Genomic DNA, 26,867 nt, shown 5'->3' on the forward strand with positions numbered 1-26,867 from the left:
ATTAAGTTCATTTGATAACTGAATACCAGCAATATCTGAATAATGTTATTTTCATGTTATAACCTTTCATAGGTCTTTATGTTACAGTCATTTTGGTAGGTCTCTTGCATCATTCGGATAAGCCAATAATTTATTATGAATTATTTCTATAAGTGTACACATGCAGAGTCATTTTAGGACATGCATCAATATATGAAGTTTTTCTTACTCAAATGAATTAATTTAACTTGGAGTATGTTCCTAACTCAACTTCTACTTTGGTATAAAATTTGGTAGTGTTTAGAACAATAGAGAATTTATAAAGAATTTTCAAAACTACCTCCCATGTTCTGGATTTTCAAACTGTACAGGTTCATGTGTTTAATTATTTATCTCAAATGGCTAATTATATTTTAAAAATATTTTAAAGGAGTTATTTAGACTCATATGAGAGTACGCGGTTAAATTTTCAAAGTCTTTGTACGATGGGTTTAAGATAAATTAATTTTAGAAGTTGATCTATTTAATTTGTCCGAAATTCCTCTCTTTACTCTTGATAGTTTAAATTACTAGTCATGTATGCCTCTTTTGTGATAGTTTTTTAAGTGTGTATGATATGGTAATATGTGGACACTCTTCCTCTGATTTCAAAAGAAAAATTTATGCTTAACTTTCTATTTGTAGAAGGTGATGTTTAAAACGAGCATTCCACACTTATTATTTTCTAAAGGGATAATTAGTGAAAACCCCCCAATTCATTTACTTATATTAAGGTGGATATAACCTCCTTTCCATTATTAGTGAGAACCCCGCACCTTATATTAAATATTTTTTTTAATTAATATTGTTTTTTACATTACTAATATACCTAATTTGCCCTATTATATCTAAAATAACCAAACATATTTCACGTTCTCTCTATTTCTCTTATTATCCTCTATCTTTTCTGTCTACAAATTGCCGCTTCCAACCCTTTTCCATCTCTGCGCCGCCATTGTTACTCTCTTCTCCCAACGGCGTTCCTCCCTCCACCGACGCGAAAAGAAGACGGCCTCACCCCTGGAATTCTCTTGTCAAGGACGGCATTAGAGTTTTTGCTAGGAAAAATGACGAGACTATGCAGCGGCGCTAGGGTTGATATTGCGTCTGAGATTTCAATAGACCACCGCCAACATTGTTTCATTGTTGTTGTTGTTGTTCTTCTTCTCATATTTGTTTTTCGAACCCAATTCTCGAATCTTAATTTTCCTAATTGGAGTTTTTGGTTGAATTCTTATATTGAAGGCTAATTTTGTGTCCAATCAATAGTATAATGAATGTGTGTTTTAGTTGAAATAGTGTGGTGTTATTTATGTCATACAACAATATAATTGTTTTCGTGCAGCAATATAGTTGTTTTTATTACTTTTTAGTTAATTGTAATAGTTGATCTAACAAATAGTTGATTTTGGTAAATGAGAGTTGCTGGAGATATATAGTTGTTTTAATCATAATTGTTTTAATAACAGTTGTTTTAATAATAGTTGTTTTTTTTTTAAATAAGTTGTTTTAACCGAAGACAAAAAACTATAGTAAAAAAAATATTTTTTAAATATAATTAAAATTTAAAAAAATATTTTTTTTAATATTATTTTTTAATAAGAAATAAATATAACAAAAATTAAAATTTAAAATGCAAAAAAATAAAAAGTGCATCAAAGTAGAGTATAATAGGTAGTGAATAGAGGAAGTGTAAATTTGAGAATAAAAAAAAGATGGGTCTCTCACTAATAAAGGAAAAGAAGTTCGATTCATCCTCATTAAGATAATGCTAGAGGGGGTTCTCACTAATAGTTCATTTTCTAAAAGTCATCCGCTACCATACCCTAAATTACTAAGTGTAATCAGAAAAGGGGTGTCACATCCGATGAATAATCCATCACATTTGTGCAACTAGAATAACATTTCTAAAGGGACATTCACTTTGAAAATTTTTGAGGAAGTAAAGTGAGAAAATTAAAAATTTAGACAGGGTGATGTGCAATTTGCCCATTAAATTATGAGTTCTTCAACACATTTCTATTTGCAAATAATGGATGATCTATTTTAGTTCCTCAAATATATTTTATACTCTTTAAAGTCTAGAAATAATTTCTCATTTTTGCTTAAAGTCCTCTATTTAGGTTTTTGTACCGTTTAAAATTCAATTAATATTTCTCATTTTGCTTAAAGCCTTCTAACTAGGTTATATGGGCAGCTTAGAGCCGAGTAGTTTAGACTAAAAAGACAATTTTAACCTTACATGCACTCTGATACTAACAACTAAGTGTGGTTTAGTGTCACACTTATATGTGGGGGTTTGGTTTTTTAAAGTGGGCTCCACTACATATTCTTCTTAAAATGTAAAAGGTCAATACGCTTGAAAGAGTAAGCTTCTAGCAACTTCTAAGATGTCCGATGTTTTAGTTCAACCCGACCATTTTTGGTTCAAAATTCAATGCTAACTGTTTTAGTTGGTTCTTAATGATTTTATCTCTCCTACCCAATCTAAATTTATTTATATTCGCCTTATCACTGATATGTGTTGTCAAACCATTTTATTAAAGTGAACTCAACCAGAGTAGAAATTATATGGCCCACTAAATTGGATATTAGTAAAGCTTACGATTGGGTTGAATGGATTTTCGTGAAACATATTATTTCTCACTTTGATTTTCCATCCTCTTTTGTTGATCTCATTGTGTTGTGCTTATCATCGGTTACTTATGGCTTTCTTTTCAACGGTAAACAGTTTGGAGTTGTCTAATTGACTAGAGGACTTTGCCATGAAGATCCTCTACCCCGACCTTTTTATCTGTTGTGCCGAAGCTCTTACCGCCATGGTATATAGAGCAGTCAATGAAGGAAAGCTCCATGAAGTTCGTGTTAGAGTAGGTGACCGAAGAGCCAACTAATTGTTGTGTTTTCTTACGCTACTCGTAAATAATCTATTTTGTATTAATGATAAATACCTTTTGGCATTCTATATTTGTCGTTCTTTACTTAACTACTATAAATAGATATAGTAGAATGATGAGATTATTTATTTAAAGTATATTAATTGTTAAACGTAGTTCCTAGTCAATGGGTTACACCACTAATGAGGATATCGACCTTTCGCATTTGAGACTAGCACTTAGTGTATGTGTATTGCGTCTCATCAGTCAATGGTATTGTGACATCACCATACATAAGTGGGTTCTCATAAGTTTATGAGTTCACTAAACTCCCTCAATTTAGAGATCTCCAAGTGGTTCCCAAGAATCGAGTAGATGTTTCTATGATATAGTTGTACACCTTAATCTTTAAGACTCAGACATCACCGTGACTTCACTAGAGGACCAGCTGTATCGTGACCTGTCCCTGAGTCCCACCGAGGACCGCTTCAAGGACCAGTGTTCGTGCAGTCCGAAATCTAGTAGGAGGTCTGGGCATTGTAGTAATGGATTCGATCGCTTGATCAGTCATGGCTGAAAGTGTCCTGATTAGAGAAACATGTTTCTCTAAGTCAAACACGAACGGATTATATAATCAAGAATGTCCACACAATTATTGAACTCATGAAGAGGTCTACGTGAACCAATGCCTCTAGTTCAATCGGGATATATGCATCGAAGGGATCGTAGTGTACGTGAACTATATCACATAGTTCTTGTAGGCACTTTATTTGTATCTAGGGAATCATGATGCGTAGATGCTAGGCGTCAATCTTCATTCGTTGGGCAATTAAGTTTAAACTAAATTCATATCAATTATAACTCTAGGGACGAGTTTAAACCACAATGTGTTGTGGGCCCACGACTATCTTACACCTTAACCATCGAGGGTCACATTTCTGGTGTACTTGAGATCCTTAAATGTAACGAGCAAAGCTAATTAGTTAATCTTAGTATAATTGGAAGTCAATGTGATTGAGTCCAACATTCGTAATTGTTAATTATGGATGAGAATAAGTAGAGGAAAATAATTCGACGGAAATTTAGTGAACTTTCTAAATTGAGAAGTTTCATGATTTGGCAGGTCCTAAATTAGGGTTTTCAATTTCGCAAAATTGAAATTGCAAAGTGGTACTCGTATCGACGAGAAGTTTGTGCTCATCACCAAAATATAATTTATTATATTTTTTGCGAGCATTGGTTTGTTAGAAACGAACCGAGAAAGAGTGTGGGCTTAAGTTGTTGGACTTTATCCAACTTAAACCCAATAGGGTTTTACTGAAAGTCCTATATAAAGAGTGTTAGTGGCTCATTAACACAAGACCTAACCCTAGTCTCTCTCCCTCCAATCAGCCGCCCCACCTAGCAGCCGAAACCCTTCTTCTACCGCTAGGAGCCGCGCCGCCGCATTGGCATTTTCTTTTTCCCCTCGTTCTTCTTCATTGTACTTAGCCTATCACGTATCTAGTGCTGCGTGGATGGTTGATTGAATATACGAGGTGAAACCTAAGAGGAGAAGGAGTCTTCTGCTGCCATCGCCGCCACCAGGGTCGCCTCCACGCGCCGCCACAAGCCGGTGTTGAGAGAAGGCAATCCTGAAAATCTGCTCTCGGATTTTATACGCTGTCCAGCGACAAAAAATCTCCATAAATGAAAAGATAATTGGATGGGCGTGAAATTTGGACAGCAGCTTCGAAACTCATGGAGATACAATTCCAAAAAATGAATTGTCCATCCATTCAATAATCATGGAGATATTGAAGTCGAGCAGATCTAAAATTTGAGATCATAAAACAGTTTCGATCCGCTGCACCACCGCCGCTAGTCGGATCGGTAGGAGTGGAAGAGCAACTAGCTATCTTCTCGAGTCGTATTTAGATTCACGCTTCAAAGATAAAAGCTCGTTTTCTCTAATTAATATATATTAATTGAGATTAATGTATGTTAATTAATTATTGTACCACATGAATTTTTATGTTCCAGTATGTGTTTACGTGAATCGTTGCTGTAACATGTTTATTATTTAAATTTATTGATGCAAGCATGCTCCTTGATTTATTTTACGTAATTTAATTTAAATATAAGTGAGCATGTTTGTCGGTGATTGCAAGAAATAAGTTACACAATTAATTGCAATTATGTGCACTTGTTTATTTATATAAATTAGTTTGTATAAATTTTTTTTTTTCCGCTGCATACACCTGCCTGGTTCCCAACAGTTCGAGTGACCCCAACTGTACCCATCATCTCAAATCTTTGTTTCGCATCAGGGATTCGAAGGGGCGGACCCAGGGAGTATTGGGTGGGGGGGCTAGAATTTTCTTTTTTGGACTAAAATGAAACTAAATTTGAAGTTTGGGGGGGCTAAATGGTATAAATTAGTAGATAAATAACATAAAATATAAAAAATTTAATAAAAAAAAGGTAAAAAAAAAAAAAATTCTGCACTGGCGGAAGGCATACCTTGGGTCCGCCCCTGGGGATTCGGAAGCATTTACGCTGAGATCTATCCTGAATTTGTATGTTAGGACATCAGGCCAGAAGATAAACCTTGAAAAGGCGACTATGATGTTTAGCCCGAGCACTCTACAGGACCAGCGAGCATCAATCCATCGCATTCTCGATTTAAGTTAGTGGATTATACTGAAAAATGTCTTGGTATGCCAGCTTCTATGGGCCATTCAAAAAGAAGAAGAAAAAAAAAAAAAAAAAAAAAAAAAAAAAAAAAGGAAAGAAAAGAGAAAAAAAGGTATTGGTTACTATTACTCAATCCATAGCTATTTTAAATTTGATAAAATAATAAACATAACAAAAATAAGGAATTAAGTAGTTGGATTTATGCACATAAATCTCTTATAAAAAATTTAATGAACAAAATTAAACTATAAATGTAGTCGTAGTATGAAATAATTTATTAATCAATAAATGAAATTAATTTTGGAGAACACCTCACTGGAGATGACTTTTTTGTTAGAGATCTATCTCTAAAATAAAATTTACAGACTTGTTCGCTTAATCCATTGGAGATGCCCTCAATTGCATAACTCGGAAGTGTAGCCTACGATCAGCTTCAAGGGCCTTCTTTGACTAATTTACATAAGAAGATTCTTTCTAATTCGTTTAACACATAGATCTTTTTGGCAATTAAAAATTACACAGGAGTGACGATTGCTAAAAGCACAATTAAACTCATTAAATAACACGAAAATAATAGAATCTCTCAAAACGGGAATTATTTTATTTCTTTTAACAAATACGGTTTGATTAAGGTGTGTTCATACTTTACTTCTCAAATTGGAACAGGGTCCATTTTGATTTTGTTACAATCATTATTCATTACACTCAACCAGGGTGCTAAATTTTAACAATTATTCATCTAATTAACTACATTATTAATATATCTACTCAATTGATTTTCATAAACATGGTCACCTTTTTAACACCATTCCAAATCTCGTCGTACATTCTTATGTTATATTTCTCCGGCACATTGTTTTTCTTGACATTAACAGTAAATCTTAACTCCAGCTTTCCTTCCCCAGCATGACTTTGTCCTTCCACCACGCTTACAAATACCAAATTTTGACGGCTTAATCTGCTGACTTCGCGCACGGCGTATCTACCGTATTCCAGTGTACGAGGATTGTTTGTTCCCATTGGCTTCCAAATTTTATCGGCCGCCGCCACTCCGAAATTATCCAAAGATAATATGTCGGAAAGGACGACAATCATAATTACAAGAGTGACCCATTGATATTTCAGACCCATTTTATTGTGTGAACTTGTCTGCTTGTTGTGTGCGTGGTTTTGATTATTGTGATATTAGCTTAGTTTATATAGAGGCCTAATTCAATTCTATGCATATTGCTCTTCGAACATGTGGAGTGTGTTGTATCATGACTTGTAATAACTTTATTTAATTTAATTTGCCAGATTTTTAAGAAGGCAATAAATATTGAATTGTGTGGTAAAGAGAAGATTAACACATGGAAATTTGGTGCAGATTTTACAAAATACAAGGGGTTTTTTATTCTCTTTACTCATAGTTGACTAACTTGAGCGTCCGTCACCTAGGGGTGGGCATTCGGGTCGGGTTATTCGGGTATAACCCGACCCGGTCGGGTATTACCCGACCGGATCGGGTAATTTTTTACATAGCCGGGTTTTTCCCGGGTTCGGGTACCCGGTGATCCCAAACCGGGTCGGGTCCAGATAATAGAAATTCTACCCGGGTACCCGATCGGGTACCCGGTTTAAAAAAAAAAAAAATTTTTTTTTTATATATATATATATATCTGTAATACATACTATATATATATATATGTCTATATTTGTATGTATATATATGTATATGTCTGTGTGTGTGTATATATATATATATATCAGTTATATATATATATATATATATATATATATATATATATATATATATATATATATATATATATATATATATATATATATATATATTGTATGTATATATATGTATATGTCTGTGTGTGTGTATATATATATATATATCAGTATATGTATATGTATATATATATATATATAAATATATATATGTATATTGCTATATATATATGTATACCTTAAAAAAAAAAAAAAAAAAAAAAAAAAAAAAAAAAAAAAAGAGGAAAATAGCAAAACCCGAACCCGACTCGAAATAACCGGGTACCCGGTTGCCGGGTACCCGGTTATCTCGGGTCGGGTTCGGGTAATTTTTTTTTTGCAAAAAACCCGAATAACCCGAATAACCCGACCCGATCCGAATGCCCACCCCTACGGCGTCACCAAATGTTTTCAGTTATTTAATATGTTAACGACCGGTATTCACCCTTTCAACTACCTTAGGCACATGCCAACAACTCTTATTTTAGGGGCTATTAGTGAAACCACTTCTACCATTTTTTTTAATAAGGGTGAGTCCAGCTCCTTTTCACTTATTAGTGATAAACTCATCCCTTCATTTATTCCCAAATTTACCCCCACTCTATTCACTACCCATTAGCCCACCATTTTAGTGCCTTTTTTTCTTTTTTCTTTTAATTTTTTTCGTTTATTTATTCAAAAAGGATTAAAAAAGTTAAAAAAATAAATCAGCTTTTTTGTATAAAAAAATTCTGAAATCAACTACAATATTTCCGAAATCAACTATAATATTTACTAAATCAACTATAATATTTTCTACATCGACTACAATTTAATTTTTTTTCAATTTTATTTTATTTCATATTTTTTCATAATCAACTATAAAATTATAGTAAACAACTACAAAATTATTGTGTTCAACAACAAGTTTACCAAAAATTGTAATGAACTGCAAAATTACTAAAAATAACTATTTTTTTTTTGTTCATTTTTTTCCCGAATCAACTGTAAAAAATTCGTAAAACAACTACCAAAAAATAGTTGTTTAGCACATTTACCAAAATTAACAACTACAAAATAACGAAATCAAGTACAAAAAATCAAAATCAACTATAAAATTCTCGAAATCAACTACAAAATTTTTTAAAACAACTACAAAATTATCGATACAACTACAAAGGTATTGAAACTACAAAAAAAATACCCTCGATTTCAACAAAACTACTATAATTTTAAGCAAACACAACTACAAAATATACAATCTTCTCCAATTCACCTTCTTCCAAATAGCAGGTTTACAAAAAAACATCACAAAAAAGAAAGAAATAAAATCAAAACGATGATTGCGGCAGGGCAGAGGTGGACGGTGGAGGTGGCGACGAGGTGGAATGGCGGCGGGGCGAGGCGCGGTAGCGGTGGTACTTGAGGCACAGATCGGTGACAGTGAAATAGAATCTCGACAGGCGGAACACGGCATCAGTGGTGGCTGAGGTCAGAGCGGCGGCGGCGGGCGGCGGACGTAGGTGGAACCAACGGCAACAAAATGACGAAGGCAAAGAGGCGGGTTCATTGGCAGGAAAAAAAAAAAGAGGGCGACGCCTGGTAGAGTGAAAATGAGAGAAGAGAGAAGAGAGATGTTGGCAGGAGAAAGAAAAGAAAAGAAAAAAAGTGAAAGACGGCTGGTGATTATATGAACAGATGAGGAGAGATATTAGGGTTTCACAATTTAGATAAGGCTGCAGCTATATGCAAGACTAATTCCACTTGTGCAAGACTGTTAAGTGTATATTTTTTAATTGGAGCTTTTGGTGTGTTTTAACGATAATTGGTGCTTAAAAAGTTGATTTATTGTATTTTAGGTACAAATTGAAGAATTGGAAAAGTATGGGGTAAAAACTGCAATTTTAGAGAAAATATGGGCCAAAAGTGAAAAAATCAAAAATCTGAAGAAATTAGCATGGGACGGCCGTCCCAGATTTACACTTAAAACTGGGACGGCCGTCTGAGAGGCAGAAGCAGCCTCCGGTTTTGGGACGGCCGTCCGAGTTTTAGTACAAAATTCGGGACGGCCGTCCGAGATGACGAAAAGGCGCAGTAAAGGAATCCTAATTGCACAAGGAAACTACCTTCTTCTCCAAATTTTCCACCCTATATAAGACCAAACCAAACACACAATTGGGGATCGATCTTTTACGCAATTTCAAGAGTAACAAAGCAATAACGAAGACGAAGAATTCGAAGACTCCAAGCATAGATTTATCGTTTATGATTTATTTTATTTGCGTTTTTCCTTTAATCATGAGTAGCTAATTTTCTTATTTCTAGGATTTTATTTGGAACCCTATGTGGGATTTATGAACCCAATTCTATGATTTTATGCAAGTTTTAATTCCGAATTATTTCTTCTACTTGTTTTATTAAGTGCATGAACTTGATCAACTTATGTGCTTTTATGTTATTGTTAATCGCATGAATCGGAAGATCGGGTTAATAATTAGAACTGTGGTAGAAGAGCCTTTGTGGTATTAATATAGGAATATAGTTAATCTCTTAGGTAGCCATTGTTGAGATTTGTGCTTAATGTTGTGTTCTAGAATTAATTGCATAGGAATATAGTAATTGAATCTAGAGTATTAGAATCGTAATACACGCGGAAGCAGGTTATGATTATTTTAGCATCTCAGGTTAATAATTCGGGTTAATTGCTTGCATAATTGAATGAATTGGGGGAGTAATAATCACATAGGAGTAAGAATAAAATCCTAGGCTTGTTTACTCTGATTAAACCTTCGTTTTTAATTGCTTTCGTGCTCTTGTCTTTTTAATTTGCTTTATAATTTAGTTTAATTTAGTTAATTCTCTCAAAATTCGACTGTGTAGGGTGGGCTTGATAATAATTGGTAGGATTGAGCGTCTAGGATTAAATAATTAAATATTCCCTGTGGGTTCGATATCCGGACTTTTAGTCCACTATATTACTTGTACGATACGTGCACTTGCGTGTAGGTATTACACCCAACAAGTTTTTGGCGCCGTTGCCGGGGAATATTTTAATTATTTATTTTATTCTAGCTCTGGATTTGAACAATTTTCACAATTCACCCATTTAGTTTTTGTTTTATTTTTTTTAGGTACAGTGTATGCGTAGGAGACTCGATCTTGCTAGAGAACCGTTTGATCCCGAAATCGAACGTACTTTTCGAGCCGCTAGGAGACGTCAACGCGCAAACAATATCATGGAGAACGAAGAACACAGAAACGCAGTGGGTAATTTACTCAATGCCAACGGAAACCAAGTCCAAGACCCACCCCCTCAACTTCCATTACAGCCAGCAGTTCGTCCACGGGCACTTCAAGACTACATAATCCCTACTCTCGACGGATTCCGCCCAAGCATCCAATATCAACCTATTGAGGCGCACAATTTTGAGATCAAGCAAGGCCTCTTGACGATGCTCCAAAACAACGGGCTATTTAGTGGATTGGCGGGTGAAGATCCCCATCTTCACATTGTCAATTTTCTAGATACATGTAATTCCCACCGTCAAAACGGCGTTTCCCAAGAGGCGCTTCAATTAATTCTCTTCAAGCGCTCCTTACAAGGAAGAGCTCGCCAGTGGTTGATGTCCCAAGCCCCCCACTCTATCTCGTCGTGGCCTCAACTTCTCAAGATTTTCATGAAAGTTTACAGCTCACCCGAGAAGGACGAGAGAATCCGACGAGAAATTCATAATTTCGTCCAAGAGCAAGGTGAGCAATTATACGAGGCATGGGAGAGATTTAAAACTCTTTTGCGGCAGTGTCCAACACATGGAGTCGGACAATGGCGGCAAATCCACATCTTCTACCATGGGATTAACGAGAATGCACGAACCGTCTTAGATGCATCAACCGGGGGTAATTTCATGAGTCAATCGATACCGGATGCATTTATCATGTTGGATCAAATTGCACAAAATCGGTTTGCCAAGTCAAGCGAGAGGAAGGTTAGTGGAGCCAAGAAAATTCCCGGAGTGTTGAAGTTAGATGCAATTACGGCCCTTCAAGCTCAAGTGACCCAAATTGCTCAACAAAATCAACTCCTTCTGCAGCACATCAAAGCAAGTCCACCACAACAAGTCCAAGCGATCGATTCTCCATGTTGTGAAATTTGCGGTGGAAATAATTACACGCTCCAATGCCAACAAGATGTGGGAGTCGCTCAACTACGTCAACAATGCACCTCGCCAATTCCAAAATCAAGGGTGGAGATCACAAGGGCAATATGGAGGAAATCAACAAGGCCAAGGATATCAAAGACCTCAAGGTCAATTCCAAAATGAAGCCCCTCCTCAACAAAGCTATCAAGGCAACAATCCACCGGCCCAAAAATCAAACACGGAGGAGATACTGCCCCAATTCATGACTGCTACCCAAGCCTCGCTGCGGAATTTGGAGAATTAATTCGCTCAATTCGTTGTGAATCAAGAGAACCGTCAGGCGGGAGCATTGCCATCGAATACGGAAGATCCTCGAAAGCAAAAGTTCGAGACGTGCCAAGCTATCGATTTCAAGATCGAGAAAAAGGAAGAAATTCAAGTCAAGCCGCAAGTCACTGTAGCCGAATGGGTCGAGCCAATCCCATATCCACAAAGATTGCTAACGAAAAAGATCGAGGTCGAGACGTGCCAAGCAGTCACCTTGAAGAACGGTAAGCAATTGGAGGAAGCCCCACGAAAGGAGAAGAGAAACACGGTAATCGAGAAGCCGAAAGTGAATGAGGAAAAAAAATCAACTCATGAAGAGCCACTATCAACGGTGCCTTCACAAGTCCCTCAAATTCCTTATCCTCAAAAGTTTATAAAGAAGAAGATTGACGCCGAATATAAAAGATTTTTGGACAAGTTGAAGGAAATTCGCATAAATATTCCTTTCATTGAAGCACTTCAAAAGATGCCAAAGTGGGTGAAGTTCCTCAAGGACCTCGTGAAGAAAAGTAAGAAATTGCAAGGGAACGAGATGATCCAACTCACGGAGCAAATTAGTGCAATTCTTACTCGGCCCCTTCCACAAAAACTCGGCGATCCAGGTAAGTTTACTATTCCTTGTACTATAGGAGGTAAAAATTTTAGATCCCTCATTGATTTAGGTGCTAGCATTAATCTTATGCCTTATTCAACCTTTAAAAATCTTGGGTTAGGAAAAATTGAACCGACGGCTATAACTCTTCAATTAGCCGATAGATCTTTAGTTTACCCAAAAGGTATTTTAGAGAATGTGCTAGTGAAAGTTAATAAATTTATCTTTCCAGTTGATTTCGATATACTTGATATAGATGAGGATAGGGAGATACCTCTTATCGTAGGGAGACCGTTTTTAGCCATGTCGAAGACGCTAATTGATTGTGCTAGTGGTGATCTTACAATGACTGTTCATGATCAAATAATCAAATTCAATGTTTTTAGTGCTAATAAAAATCCATGTGATAATAATGATTGTTTTGCTATTGAGCTTATGGATTTTACAACTCATGAAAAATTTGATGTTTTGAACTTGGACAATGGGAAAGTATCTTTGAGTGCAGGAGATGATGGCGGAAATAGGAATCGGAAGGAGCAAGTTTACTTTGTGGACTCAATTTCAACTCCTCCGAGAGAAAGTCATAAGATTTGGGGTCTCAACGACGGTAAAAGTGCAAGGAAGATATTGCCACCCAAGGAATCGAGCAAGCCACAAGAAAGAGAGAATGATGAGTCAAGATATTGGGGTCGTAAGGATAAAATCAAAAAGGAATTGCACAAAGGACAATTGGTGTTATTGTGCTAATCCCGTCTTTGGTTATTTCCAAGGAAGCGCAAATCAAAGTGGTCGCGGCCGTTTATTGTCCAAGAAATTCTTCCTCACGAGGTAGTCAAAATAAAGGAGCGAGATTCAAATCGTATGTTCAATGTGAAGCGGAGCCGGCTCAAACCGTATTGGGAAGCGAGTGAAGATTGCCAAGTGACTTCGGTCACTTTTTCTTGAAAATAAAGAAGCAACGTCCGGCTGAAAACTTTAAACTTAGCGCTTCTCGGGAGGCAACCCGAGCTTTATTGTTTTTCGTAGTTTTCTTTACTTTTTTGTTTCGTTTTTATTGTCATGGCATGCATTCTAATTAATTTATTTGAATTTTAATTTTCATGGTCGAAAACATGGTCAGGGGGTCCAGACGGCCGTCCGAAATTGCAAGCAAAATCCCAGACAGCCGTCTGGGAAACAGAAGGCAAAGTCCACCAGCACAGCATGTGGGACGGCCGTCCCAAAACATGCCTAATTTGTGGGACGGCCATCCCAAAACCAGTAAGGAAAAAAAAAATTCGGACAGCCGTCCGAAATTTAGCACAAAAACCGGGGCGGACGTCCGAACATTTATGGGGCGTTTTAAATTTCAAAAATCAGATTTTCTCCCCCATTATTTCCTAAACCCTTCTCGTTCCTTCTCTCCAAATACCACACTCAATGAGGCTAGAGAATCAAACCAAATTCTCCAAAATCTACTCTTTCAAGGCACGCCCACAAGGTCTTCGACAATTCGCTCCAACCAAATTTTGAGTTCGATTGTCAACCAATTCTCACCGAATCTATTCCAACCTCTCTCCCAACTATGTCATCCAACAAACGAGGCCACACGAGCGAAGCATCATCTTCCAAAGGGAGGGAAAGGGAAAGAAAAGTGCCACCGCCCAATGAGGACGAGCGTGAGAGAGCTAGGGAGGAGCACCCCGATCACATCGGCTCCGACTAAATCAGGTGTTTTCTATCCTTAAACTTTGTGCTAATTTCGTTGAGGGCAACCAGAATTTTAAGTTTGGGGGTGAAAAAACATGTTTTTGTGCTTATTTGTTTTAGTTTGCATGCATTAGGTTTTATTTGTTTTTATTGCTTTTATCATTTTTTTCCGGAATATATAAAAAAAAATTGCTTGAGTCGAATGCATCGATGATTTATGATGATGAGAGATGATCGATGTTTGATGATGAGATTGCTTGTTTTGTGTGATAAAGATTAGATGTTTGTATAGCTTTCGATTCAACGGAACTTAGAAGCGAATTATTGCTAGGAATCACACTTTGTGCATTGCTTTGGTTGAATATTTTGTATCTTAAATTTGGAATTAATTTGTGCTAGATCATGCTATGTTCGGTTTTAGAACTCACCTTAGAAAATTTATGATACGAAGTATTGAGTAGTGAGTGATTTGGGATATGATTTGGGCCTTCTTTGAACCGTTTGAGCATTTCAATCCGACTTTTTTATCGAAATTCCTTAGAACCTTGATTTGAGCCTCGGAGAAAAGGTGTTCTTTCTTTTAGCCATGTGTATAAGGTAGAAAAGTGGAGACTCTTGAAAAATTAACCCTTGAAGTTCGGTCGAAAATTTTTATAAGGCCCTTCTTCTTCTTCGAAAAAAAAAGAAAAAAAGAGAAAAGAAAAAAAAAGAGATAAATACATATGCTTCTATATATATATATATATATATATTAAATGAAAAAAAAAATAAATAAAAACAAAAAAAAAAAGAAGAAGAGACTAGAAGGGAGAAGTAAGGACTAGTTGTTGAATTGTTTTGAAAGCTCGATCCATTGTCTGAAGAGCAATAGTGGAGACTTTTGAACTCTTAAGAATCGAGTTTATTAAAGTCCTTAGAGGTGAATTCATTGTTTCAAACGCCTATCTTTCAAATTTTGGCGTAATCATCTCAATTCAAGAAGAATAGCCACATATACCCATATTTCCTACCTCGAACCAAATAGCCTAACAATTGAAAGCCACAAAGCCCCAATGATCCCAATAGCTTAATGTTCGATATTAGTAGAGTAGAATAATTTGGTGAATATTTGGAGTCAAACATATGCATGTAAGTATAAATTCTTTCTATTCTTAATTTGCAAATATTGGATGCTTGAAGCAATTGTATGATTTGTGGTTTTTGGTAACGGTGAGTGACTAAGTGCTTTTGAATTTTGAGCTTGCGAATGCCTAAGAATTGTCATTATAATTACAAGTTCTGAAAACGTGAAGTTGATCATTGATCTATGTAATGAGATGTAGTAGTTCAGTTATTTGCTTACGATTAGATTTTGCTTGAGGACAAGCAAAAGTTCAAGTTTGGGGGTGTGTTAAGTGTATATTTTTTACACTTTATCGTACCTTTTAATTGGAGCTTTTGGTGTGTTTTACCGATAATTGGTGCTTAAAAAGTTGATTTATTGTATTTTAGGTACAAATTGAAGAATTGGAAAAGTATGGGGTAAAAACTGCAATTTTAGAGAAAATATGGGCCAAAAGTGAAAATATCAAAAATCTGAAGAAATTAGCATGGGACGGCCATCCCCGATTTACACTTAAAACTGGGACGGCCGTCTGAGAGGCAGAAGCAGCCTCCGGTTTTGAGACGGCCGTCCGAGTTTTAGTACAAAATTCGGGACGGCCGTCCGAGATGACGAAAAGGCGCAGTAAAGGAATCCTAATTGCACAAGGAAACTACCTTCTTCTCCAAATTTTCCACCCTATATAAGACAAAACCAAGCACACAATTGGGGATCGATCTTTTACGCAATTTCAAGAGTAACAAAGCAATAACGAAGACGAAGAATTCGAAGACTTCAAGCGTAGATTTATCGTTTATGATTTATTTTATTTGCGTTTTTCCTTTAATCATGAGTAGCTAATTTTCTTATTTTTAGGATTTTATATGGAATCCTATGTGGGATTTATGAACCCAATTCTATGATTTTATGCAAGTTTTAATTCCGGATTATTTCTTCTACTTGTTTTATTAAGTTCATGAACTTGATCAACTTATGTGCTTTTATGTTATTGTTAATCGCATGAATCGGAAGATCGGGTTAATAATTAGAACTGTGGTAGAAGAGCCTTTGTGGTATTAACATAGGAATATAGTTAATCTCTTAGGTAGCCATTATTGAGATTTGTGCTTAATGTTGTGTTCTAGAATTAATTGCATAGGAATATAGTAATTGAATCTAGAGTATTAGAATCGTAATACACGCGGAAGCGGGTTATGATTATTTTAGCATCTCAGGTTAATAATTCGGGTTAATTGCTTGTATAATTGAAGGAATTGGGGGAGTAATAATCACATATGAGGAAGAATAAAATCCTAGGCTTGTTTACTCTGTTTAAACCTTCGTTTTTAATTGCTTTCGTGCTCTTGTCTTTTTAATTTGCTTTATAATTTAGTTTAATTTAGTTAATTCTCTCAAAATTCGACTGTGTAGGGTGGGCTTGATAATAATTGGTAGGATTTAGCGTCTAGGATTAAATAATTAAATATTCCATGTGGGTTCGATATCCGGACTTTTAGTCCACTATATTACTTTTACGATACGTGCACTTGCGTGTAGGTATTACACCCAACAAAGACCAAATTAAAATTTTCAATGTATAAAAACTATAATACCCTTACTTGTTAAAAAAAATAGAAAATTTCGAATGTGCAATACCAAAAACTTAAAAACACAAAAAACCCTATCACAAAACCACAAGACCAACTCTTATCTTCTCCATCTTCCAAAACCCACAAAACCTTTCTCCTTCCTCCTCCATAAACCCACAAAACCTAAACATTCAAAATCATCAAAACTCAACAAATCTTACAAAGATGTCAAGTATGGAGTCAGAACACATCAAAATAGAAGATTCTACTGTGGAAGAACCCAAGAAAGTATGCATTTATGTGTTTTTTAGCTAGAATATCATTTTTTCTAAAAAATCCCGCGCAGACGCGGTCGACGTGTACATGTCGAATTTCATAGGTAAAAATCGACATTGACATGTCGATTTTGGAGTACAAAATCGACACCTTAGTGTCGAATTTTAACTGTTAGCAAATTAGTCCAAATATACTAAATTTCGACATTAAGGTGTCGAATATATGTCCATAAATTCGACACCTTAATGTCGAAATTTAGTTGATTCATATTTTTTTTTTAAATCCCGCGCAGACGCGGTCGACATGTCCATGTCGAATTTTACAGGTAAAAATCGATATTAAGATGTCGATTTTGGAGTACCAAATCGACACCTAGGTGTCGAAATTTAACTGTTATCAAATTAGTCCAAATATACTAAATTTCGACATTAATGTGTCGAATATATGGACATATATTCGACACCTTAATGTCGAAATTTAGTTGTTTCATATTTTTTTTAACTTTCTATTTTCCAATTACTATTTATTTCAATATTCATTTATTTTTTATAGCAAAAGACGAAGGCAAAGACGCAGTTTATTGTCCAAATTCATCCAAGGTTTCAAAAATATGTACAAACATCAAGAACGTCGCATCAAGAGCGGCGGTTGGCGGCGGAGCTTGGGTAGGGTTTCAAAGGGGGGGTGGGTTTTTTTAATTTTATGTTTTCTTTGTTTATTCTTTTTGTTTTTGTGTTTTTTTTCATTATTTGTTATTTGGTCTTGCATGAGCAAACAAAAGTCAATTTAATTTATGGGTATATTTGTCATTTCATCTTAATAAAATGGAATATTTTGGTATCTTTCTTTAATTTGGCCTTGAACAAGTGGAATTAGTATTGCATATAGCCGCAACCTTTAGGTAATAGTAAGTAAGAGCACGTTAGATATATTGATTAGTAATTTATTAAAATATTTAATTAATTAAATAAATAAAGGAGGTTTCATTAATATTGAAAAAGGACGTGGATCCACTCTTATTATACCCAATGTATTGGGGGTATTCACTAATCATCCCCTTATTTTAACGTTAATATTAATGCTTATTTTCATTTGTTTAGGAGAAAAGAATCATCTTATTAGGCTATATTAGCCAAAGCTGGTGGAAGTTCGAGACCTTCCAAAGTAGCAGAACAGTGCAATTGGGTGAGAGCATTGCCCAAGCCGTTGCATGTTCTCTTAACAAACGAAAAAGAAAAATTAAAAAAAACACTAAGAGAATAAGCACATTCGTCGATAATCGCACCGTACAATAGTAATTCTCCACAGCCTGAGCGAAGCTCCCGAATAACTTGGAGAGAGTCCCCTTCAAGAATAATATCTTCCCATCCGTTTGAGGCAACAAACAAAAGGGCATGATGAGCAGCAAGTGCCTCCCCTTCCACTGGATTGAGATTGCCACCGCAGCTACCACCCCCCGTAGTTCTTCATACCGGATTGATGCATCAAAATTAAGCTTAATATTTCCCATTTCCGGTGGTTCCATTCAGTCGGATGAGCTTGGTTCAAAGTAGGGTCCGGTCATATTGGGGCTAACTTGAATTTCGCAAGGAAGAATCGACACCAATGGAGCTGATCATCAGCTTGTATCCCCTTTTCTTGATGTACCTCTCTATTTCGACGATCCTACGCTTTCCATGCAACAACCATCGCCCATAAAAAATTATCACCATCTAGCTCATGTTTCTTGTCGAGAAGCCACTATCAGGGTGATGTTGGGTAAGAATATAATGATGGTCCAAATGGAGGTTGCAACCAAACCGACTTCAGGCCACTACATGTTGTGATGACATGGAGCGTCGTAGGTAAGCTATTCCCACGTAGGTGCCATAGGAAATGTTTGATCTTGGGCGGTAGTTGAATTTGCCAAATAACCTTCCAGTCACGAGTAATAGTGGCGCTGTTTGACCCATGATTTCCATCTCCACGTTGATTTGATTGTGCAAGCCCGTTGAGAATCATATGGTATGTTGATTCCACTCTGTAATTCCCTTGCTTCGAGTAATGCCAGATCCAAATATCTTTCGTGTGAGGACCCCCCAACGGGGTCTCCAGTATCCTCGCCACATCCACCGGCCAGAAAATAATCTTCACAAGGTTCAAATCCAATGAATTAGATCCCGGTTCGACCAAATCGGAGATCCGATCCGGGAATGCAGTTGATAGTGGCCGAGATGTGAGGATTTTGAAGCTTCCCCCTTCCCGCAGCCATGGGTCGGCCCATATAGAGGTGTCATTGTCGTTGCCAATCCGACGTCGTAATCCCATTTTGAGATACAAATTGTCTTCCAAATGCACCTCCAAGTCGTCGATTCCTAAGCAACCCAATAGACGCACATCACCGCTGTCAGCAGCCACCACCGCCGATCTACTAAGAAAGGAGCATTCAGACGATGACTCGGCCCATCCACGTCAGCATCACCGCCGCTCCGGCAGCTTGCAGCTGCGGCGCTATGTCGTGTGAGAAAAGAGAGAAGGGAAAAAAGAAAAAAAAAACGGGAGACAAGAGAAGACGAGAGAGAGAGAGAGAGAGAGAGAGAGAGAGAGAGAGAGAGAGAGAGAGAGAGAGAGAGAGAGAGAGAGAGAGAGAGAGAGAGAGAGAGAGAGAGAGAGAGAGAGAGAGAGAGTAATAATTGAATTAGGGTTCTTCAAGGGTATATTAGACAATTTAGATTTGTTATGAGGATTATTTTAAAGGGGAAGTGGTTTTCTCTAATTACTTTTGGGAGGGGGGTTTTCCTTAACTACATTTTCTAGATGGAGTGGTCTTGCTAATTATCCCATCTTTTAAACTCTATGAATCAAAATTATTATTAATATGGTAAATTCCACTTTCTCCCTTGTACTTTCGCTCGATGTTACTTTACCTCAATCTACTCTCGATTGCATCGATTTGACTAAATGCACTTGAAATTTTGTATCAGTATGGCCTTTCCTGTTAGTTGTTAGACATTTAGAATTAACACCATTCGGTCTAAACTCTGAAATTACAAAAACGCGATCTCTCCCAATTTAAATAATTATTAAAAAACAAAAAAAGAATAAAAAAAAAACAAAAAAATTATTATTATAAAAAATTCAAGACAATGAGAAAGCATAGTCCACGACGGCAGCCATAATTTTTTTTTTTTTTTTTTGTTTATATGTTTTTACTTGTTAATAATTATTTAAATTGGGAGGGGTGGTTTTTTTGTAATTTTCAAACTTAGATCAAACGGTGTTAAAGTCAAAGGTCTGAAAACTAACTGCGAGGTCACATAGAGATAGTTTTTCAAATACAGGGGGGCAAATCAATGCAGTCAAAAGTAGAAGGAATAATATGATATCGAGCCAAAGTATTAGGGGGAAATGAAATTTACCCTTATTAAATTTCTCTTAATTACGCATAATTGACATTTATTTTGTACTTATCTTATATATAAAAGTAAGAAACTCTAATAACATATTTGTAATTTTTCTAATATTAATTATTGGTATTTTTCTTATACACGCCGATGTCGATTTATTTTTATACAATATAATTATTATACATTTAATTTGTCTTCCTTTTTGCAATCACGTCATCGCACGAGGAGAATTGCTAGTCCTTATATATAAAAGAAAGGTTTTGCCCTAAAACCCTAAAAACAGTTTTTCTAAAAAAAAAATTCCTTTATTTTCTCATTTTTATAGTCCATCTTAAACAACTTATTTTTGTTTATTCTTCCATTTTTTCTTTATTTTGTGAATTTCAAAATACACGTTAGTTTTAATTTTTTTTGTTTCCTTTCTTTTCTCCTCCTTTTATAGCACACATACAAACTTATTTATATTTTATTCTTTTTTATACAATACGTTTCTTTATTTTTATTTTTTTCGTTTTCTTTTTTTCTTCTTCCTTTTGTTCCCTTCCACCACTAACTTTTCTCTCTTTTTTATAGCACACATTTTTAAATTATTTTCTTTCTCTATTCTTCTTCTCTTTTTTCCCTTCCCCATTAAACACGATCTACTTTTTTTTTTCTTTTGCACGTTTGTTCTTTTATTATATTTTTTTTTTCATTTTTTTTCCCATCCCAAGTAATCACGATCTACTTTGAATTTTTTTTTCCACGTTTTTTTAATAATTATTATCTTATTCTTTTTTTTCTTTTTTTTTTCCCTTTCCCACTAATCACACTACAAGAAAAACTAGTTTTAGTGACCAAATCCTCAGCGACAATAACTAAATGGTCACTGAATATTCACATTTAGTGACCAAAAGTAATTTGGTAGCAAAAGTCGGAAGGGTTAAATCCTTTTGCGACCGGCGAACATTTGGTAGCTATAAATGGTCATTAATAGTTTGACATCTTTTAGCAACTCAAGTTGAAGTTTGTAGCCACAATTTTTATGGTCACTATAACTTAGTGTCAATAGTGACCAATTTAATTTAACATCATAAAATTTTACAGTTGCTACAAGTCTTTAATTTAATTATTAACAACCATCTAATTGACTTGCTAGTAACCACTTTAATTAATTTGGTTGTTATGAAACTACTTATGGAAATCTAATAGATTTGGTCGGTAATTTAAAGAAAAGAAAAGAATGAAAATAAAGATGGACGGTGAAAATGCAAATAATGGAAAAACACAACCAATTCTCATTATTTCGTTACACGCATTTCTTTCATCCCAAATCATTACTCTGTTCAATCTCTCGCTTACGCTCTCTCACTCTACCAATTCTCGCCTGATATTACTGAAAATCAAGAAAGAATTATCACTTAATTTCTTCATTATACTGCACCAAAATTCCTCTTGTCTTACCTCTTTTGTTTTCCCCAAAAGTATTCGCCTATTCCACCCAATTTCTCCAAGCTGTAACACCCCGTAATTTATGCTTATGCTATGTGTGTGTATATATATATATACACACACACAAGAGTTTATTGTACTTAATAATGAGATTTGGGGCTAATGTGTTATTAGTAGATAAAGTTGGGGGATAAGTATAATAATAATGTTATAAACTTTACAATCAAGTTTTGACATGGTTAATCAGATAATTGAGAAAGAAGTGTGATTAATTGGAAAATTAGAGAGAGACACGTAGAGTATTGGATGAATCAGTTTTCCTTTTCTTTTTTTTTTTTTTTTTTTTTTTTTTGAGAAACAAAGATTTTATTAGGCATAATTAGGCAAATTAGAGGGGAGGCTAGATCCTTCCGTACAACTTAAATAAAAACGAGTAGCAAGACAATGAGCCAAAGTATTACCAGAACGTCTAACAAAGAAAAAATCGCAAGAATCAAACGAGCTAATAAGGGAGAAACAATAAAGGATTATGTGAATGGGTTGTTCTTATAACTTATAAATTGAGATTATGTGAATCATTTGCTGTGATTATTTTCATTAATTACTTGTACGTTGTTCTTTGTCAGCTTGTACATTAATTTATTATTTGATTTTTATATGTTTTAAGGGATTGTGCCTTGTGCATTAGAATACTTGTACTCTCGTCTAAAATAATTTCAAACAAAATTACCCGTCCTAAAATACACTCAACTCTCCCTCTCTCTCTTCGCCCGCCCTAATTCTCTCTCTCTCTCTCTCTCTCTCTCTCTCTCCCTCTCTCTCTAAGTACAGAGCCATTTTCTTATTCAACGGCGAATTCGTCATTTTCTTCCGGCAAGAATCCGCATTTGTGTATTTTACGGTGAGTTTGAGTTCTCCTCTGTGTCACAATTGTAACGGCAAACACGAAATTGGGAAGATTAGGGTTTTCAATTTTTATGTGCCGCAAATTATCTATTTTATGCTTTGATTTTTTATTATTGATTTTTGTTTTTTTTTTTTTCTTTATTTTCTGCAAATTGAGTTGTTTTCTTACTGTTCTCCATTGTTGCCCTAGTTCAAGCAAGAAAATAGAGGAAAAATGGAAAACCATCTGATTCCCCTGTTTCCAGCAGCCGAGACTCTAGAATTCCAATTCAAAACTAACGGAGACGGTGAACCACAATTCATATCCGTTAAAGCAGTCGACGCTGTCTACGGCTCTCCGACCCCAGAGCAAGTAGCTGCGAAGAATCGCAGAATTCTCGAGATTCAGCGAGCTCAAGAGCTGACCAATGGCAGTGCTTTGAACCCCGTGCAGTACAGCGACGCCGTCATCAGGCACCACAGGGTCGTTTCCGCCGCCGCCGCCGCTGCGTCATCATCGTCGTCCGAGCAGATGAGTGCGATGATCGCTCGGATGGGCATAATGGAGGCCCGATTAAACGCAAACAGCGCTAGGGTCCACAACTCTCGATATGTCTACTCTTTGATCGGGAAATCCCCAATTCAAATTATTGGCAGAATTAGGGTTGCGTGAAGAAGGCTTTAGAAAGGGGCTATTATGATCAGATTACCTCCGGTGCTGGTCGCATCAGATGATTGGCGGTGGTGGCCGGAATCCGACGAAGAAGACAAGCTGTCTTAGAATCAGATTTCAGCTTTCGGTCCTTTGAAGAATTAATTGCTTGAAGGCCTTGGGGGTTGAATATTGACCATCAGGGCACACGGTTAGAAACCTTGAGATGTTATCCTTCCATTGGTGCTGGTGCTCGGTGGTATTCGTCATCGGTGGTCGCCGGAATTTGGTGAGAAGTTCAGCTGGTCTCTGGAACTTTAGGGAATGGAAAGCTGCTTCAACTCTTATTAATCGGAGCCAAAGTCGGAGGGTTTGGATTGCGAATTTGGGAATCATTTCTTCTCAAAACTCGGAGAGAACCGCGAGTGTTATAAGTAAGTGTTGCATTATTTCTAATTCGAGCACGTTTTATAGCCTTTTGGAGGTCAGAATCAGACGACCGTGAATCTGTCAAAACAGGGCAGTTTTGAATATTCTTCTTACGGGGCTGTTTTTGCTATGTTGAGCTAATAATTTGGGCTGTGTCTTCTGAGAACTTGTAGATTACATTGTCAGGTTCAATTTGGTGTATTATTTGAACAATTTGGATAACTCTATAAATTGTTATGATTTTTCAAATAAACAGTGCCAGCAGATGCATTTGTTTTAAAACCTGGCAGTTTCATGCAATCATCTTCCGGGGCTGTTATTGCTGTGTTAGGTTGATAATTTGGGCTCAGGGTCTTCAGTGAACTTGTAGATACATATGTTAGCTTTAATTCGATATACCGTTTAGGTTATTCGGATAAGTACGGTGATCTTTAGTTTTATTTTAATATTTTTTTATTGGTTTGAATTGCTCAGTAAATTAATGCAATTGTCGAAATCATGTAAAAACTATTGCAACCAATAAAATGGTCACTATATGTATATAAAATTTAGCAACCAAGAGATATATTATTTATCAACCAATAGATACCGTCACTATATGTATACTATGTAGCAACCAAAAAATGTGGTCGCCAAATATATATCCTATAGCAACAATAAAATATGGTCACTGTAAGTATATATCATTTAGCAACCAAAAATATATGGCCACTATATGTGTTGCTATAGCAACCATGTTAATTGAAAGAATTTATGGTCCCGAATTCGTTTAATACAGAGGTGTTATCTTAAGTGTTATGACACTTGAACAAACATGCAGCGGAAATATAAAGATAAAAGAACAATACTCAGAATTAAAAATGTTCACAAGTAAAGACTTGTGAACTTGCCCTTTACAAGACGGAAAAATATATTAAAATCAGTATTCCAAGAATACAAACAGAAGAGGTGCGAAAACTTCTTCCTTATGAATGAATCATTCTCATGATCATTCTTACATTCAAATCTAGATACAAAAAGAAAAATATTAAAAATTCTAGATTTCAAAGATGTACTCGTGAGGAGTACTTAAAGAACTTATGAATGAATCACTATCTTGATCATTCTTACAACCAAGTCTAGAAACATATATACTGAACAATCTAGACTACAAAGAATGTACTTATGAGAAGTACGTAAAGAATGTACTCATAAGGAGTACGTAAAGATTGTACTCATGAGGAGTACAACCAACCGATCATAAAAACACACTAAAACACTCATGTATTTTTTTCAGCTCTCGGTGTTTTTTTTCTTCGGAATCGATAAAAATCATTGAGTATTGAATCGGTATTTATAGACATTTCAAGCTTCCACTCCTCAGCCCATGATCTGCAAGAAAACCAACCACAAGAGCACTCAAGAAAATGGGTTAGTGGGTTAGTTAGGAAGTTAGAATAAAGTCCACAATTAAATCCACTAAGCACTACTTAGCCCACTAAGCACTATACTTAACCGACTAAGCACTATACTTAACCCACTAAGCACTACTTATTCCATAACTAAAATTTAGTTTAAAAAATAAGAAAGTTAAAAAACACAATGTGGAAATAATCCACATGTTTCAAACTCCCCCTTTTTAACTTTCTGATCAAAACTAAATTTTAGCTTAACTCCCCCTGAGTCATTGCTTGAACTCCCCCTGAATATGATAACCAATATAGCAAATAACAATAATAGTGCAATCCTAGCATAAAAGATCAGAGGGAAAATAACAAACTGAACAAAAACAAATATTGTTCATAAAAATAACTTTAGAGCAGAATATCCAAAGTGTCCTCAGTATCAGCTGCTGCTGTTTTCCTCTGCTCCTTCAGCTTCACCCTCATTCTTTTCTTCTTCTTCATTAACTCCATGTTCTCTGCCTCTGGCATCCAAATGATGAAATGATGAGAAGTCCCTGCTTCAACTTCATGACTAGCTTTTTCTCCCCCTTTTTGATCAGAAAGCGTTTTTCGGAGCATTTCCACCATGGACTGGTGATAGGTAATCTGAGCTAGAGAGTGAGTAAGCTGTTGTAACAAGAGATCTCTAGGAACAGAAACAAGATTGTCAGGGGTGTTGTCAACATGAGGAGCAACACCTTCAGTACCAAGATTATTTTGACCTGATTCAGTTGAGAGAAAATTATCTCCATTCCAGGGAAGATCTTGGACATGAGTAGCCTGGAGAAAATTTTGAGAACCAGTTATCATGCCAAGTGGAGTGTGAAGATATTAAGATTCATCTTGGCCCAAATTTTGAGAAAACATAATGGAGTAGATGAGAGAAGGATACGAAAGATGAGTGGAGGATGAAATTTTCTGGGCAAGATGACCTAAATTATTAAAGAAAAGTTTGCCAACATCAACTTGTAATCCCATCTCCAATTTGTACATGAGTACTGCATGAGTTTTAGTAACCACAGAGACATTTTTGGATGGAATCCAATTCATCACTGTGAGTCTGAACAAGACAAAATAAAATGCAGTGAGTTGAGAAACTTTGAATTTTCTGGGGTGAGCAGGCCAACATTTTAAACGATTGCCAGAAAGAGTCTTACAAACCTCAGAAAAATCACCATAATTATCCTCATCAATCACAGTAGGAGTTTGTAAATGAGAGTTGATAATTTTGGGAGAAAAGGGAGAAAATGGAATTTCACACAAAAACTTTGCCAAAGTTGGAGAATTTTTCTTTAAAAAAGAGGTTTGTAACAGAAGGATCATAAGGACAGGCAATCTCAACTAGACTAAGGATTTTTCTTTGATCACGAAAATCAGTAATCCTATGTCTATTAAACTCATCCTTGGAAATTTTCTTCTCCTCAATGAATTGGCAATTCATGATTTGAGGACTCAAATTTGAATCAGATTCAAAATAAAAGGTTGTACTGAAAACATTGTTTACCTCAAAAGGAGTTGACAGATCATTCCCATCCAATTTCAGCTCTTCTTCCTCAGAAGATTCCTCTTCTTCTGAGTCTTCAAGTTTATCTGGGATGTATGTTGGCTCAGGTGATGCAACACGTGGGGCAGCATTTTCCTGCATTTGAGAGAATTCCTCAGA

The 26,867-nt window shown here is 35.9% G+C and overlaps 1 protein-coding gene across 1 annotated transcript; it reads left to right on the forward strand.

The window, feature by feature from the left end:
* The first annotated feature begins 22,559 nt into the window (after window positions 1-22,559).
* On the forward strand, window positions 22,560-24,145 carry LOC105956267 (uncharacterized). Its single transcript, XM_012980111.2, has 2 exons — window positions 22,560-22,715; window positions 22,911-24,145. Exon 2 carries the CDS (start codon window positions 22,935-22,937, stop codon window positions 23,370-23,372), a length of 438 nt encoding a protein of 145 aa, XP_012835565.1. The 5' UTR covers window positions 22,560-22,715; window positions 22,911-22,934; the 3' UTR covers window positions 23,373-24,145.
* Window positions 24,146-26,867: the final 2,722 nt, after the last annotated feature.

The sequence above is a fragment of the Erythranthe guttata genome, chromosome 11 (genome assembly GCF_056151865.1).
Source record: "Erythranthe guttata isolate IM_541 chromosome 11, IM_541, whole genome shotgun sequence".
NCBI lineage: Eukaryota > Viridiplantae > Streptophyta > Magnoliopsida > Lamiales > Phrymaceae > Erythranthe > Erythranthe guttata.

Bases quoted from the DNA above. Each gene is read 5' to 3' on its own strand.
- LOC105956267 (XM_012980111.2), top strand. From the start codon at position 22,935: ATGGAAAACCATCTGATTCCCCTGTTTCCAGCAGCCGAGACTCTAGAA.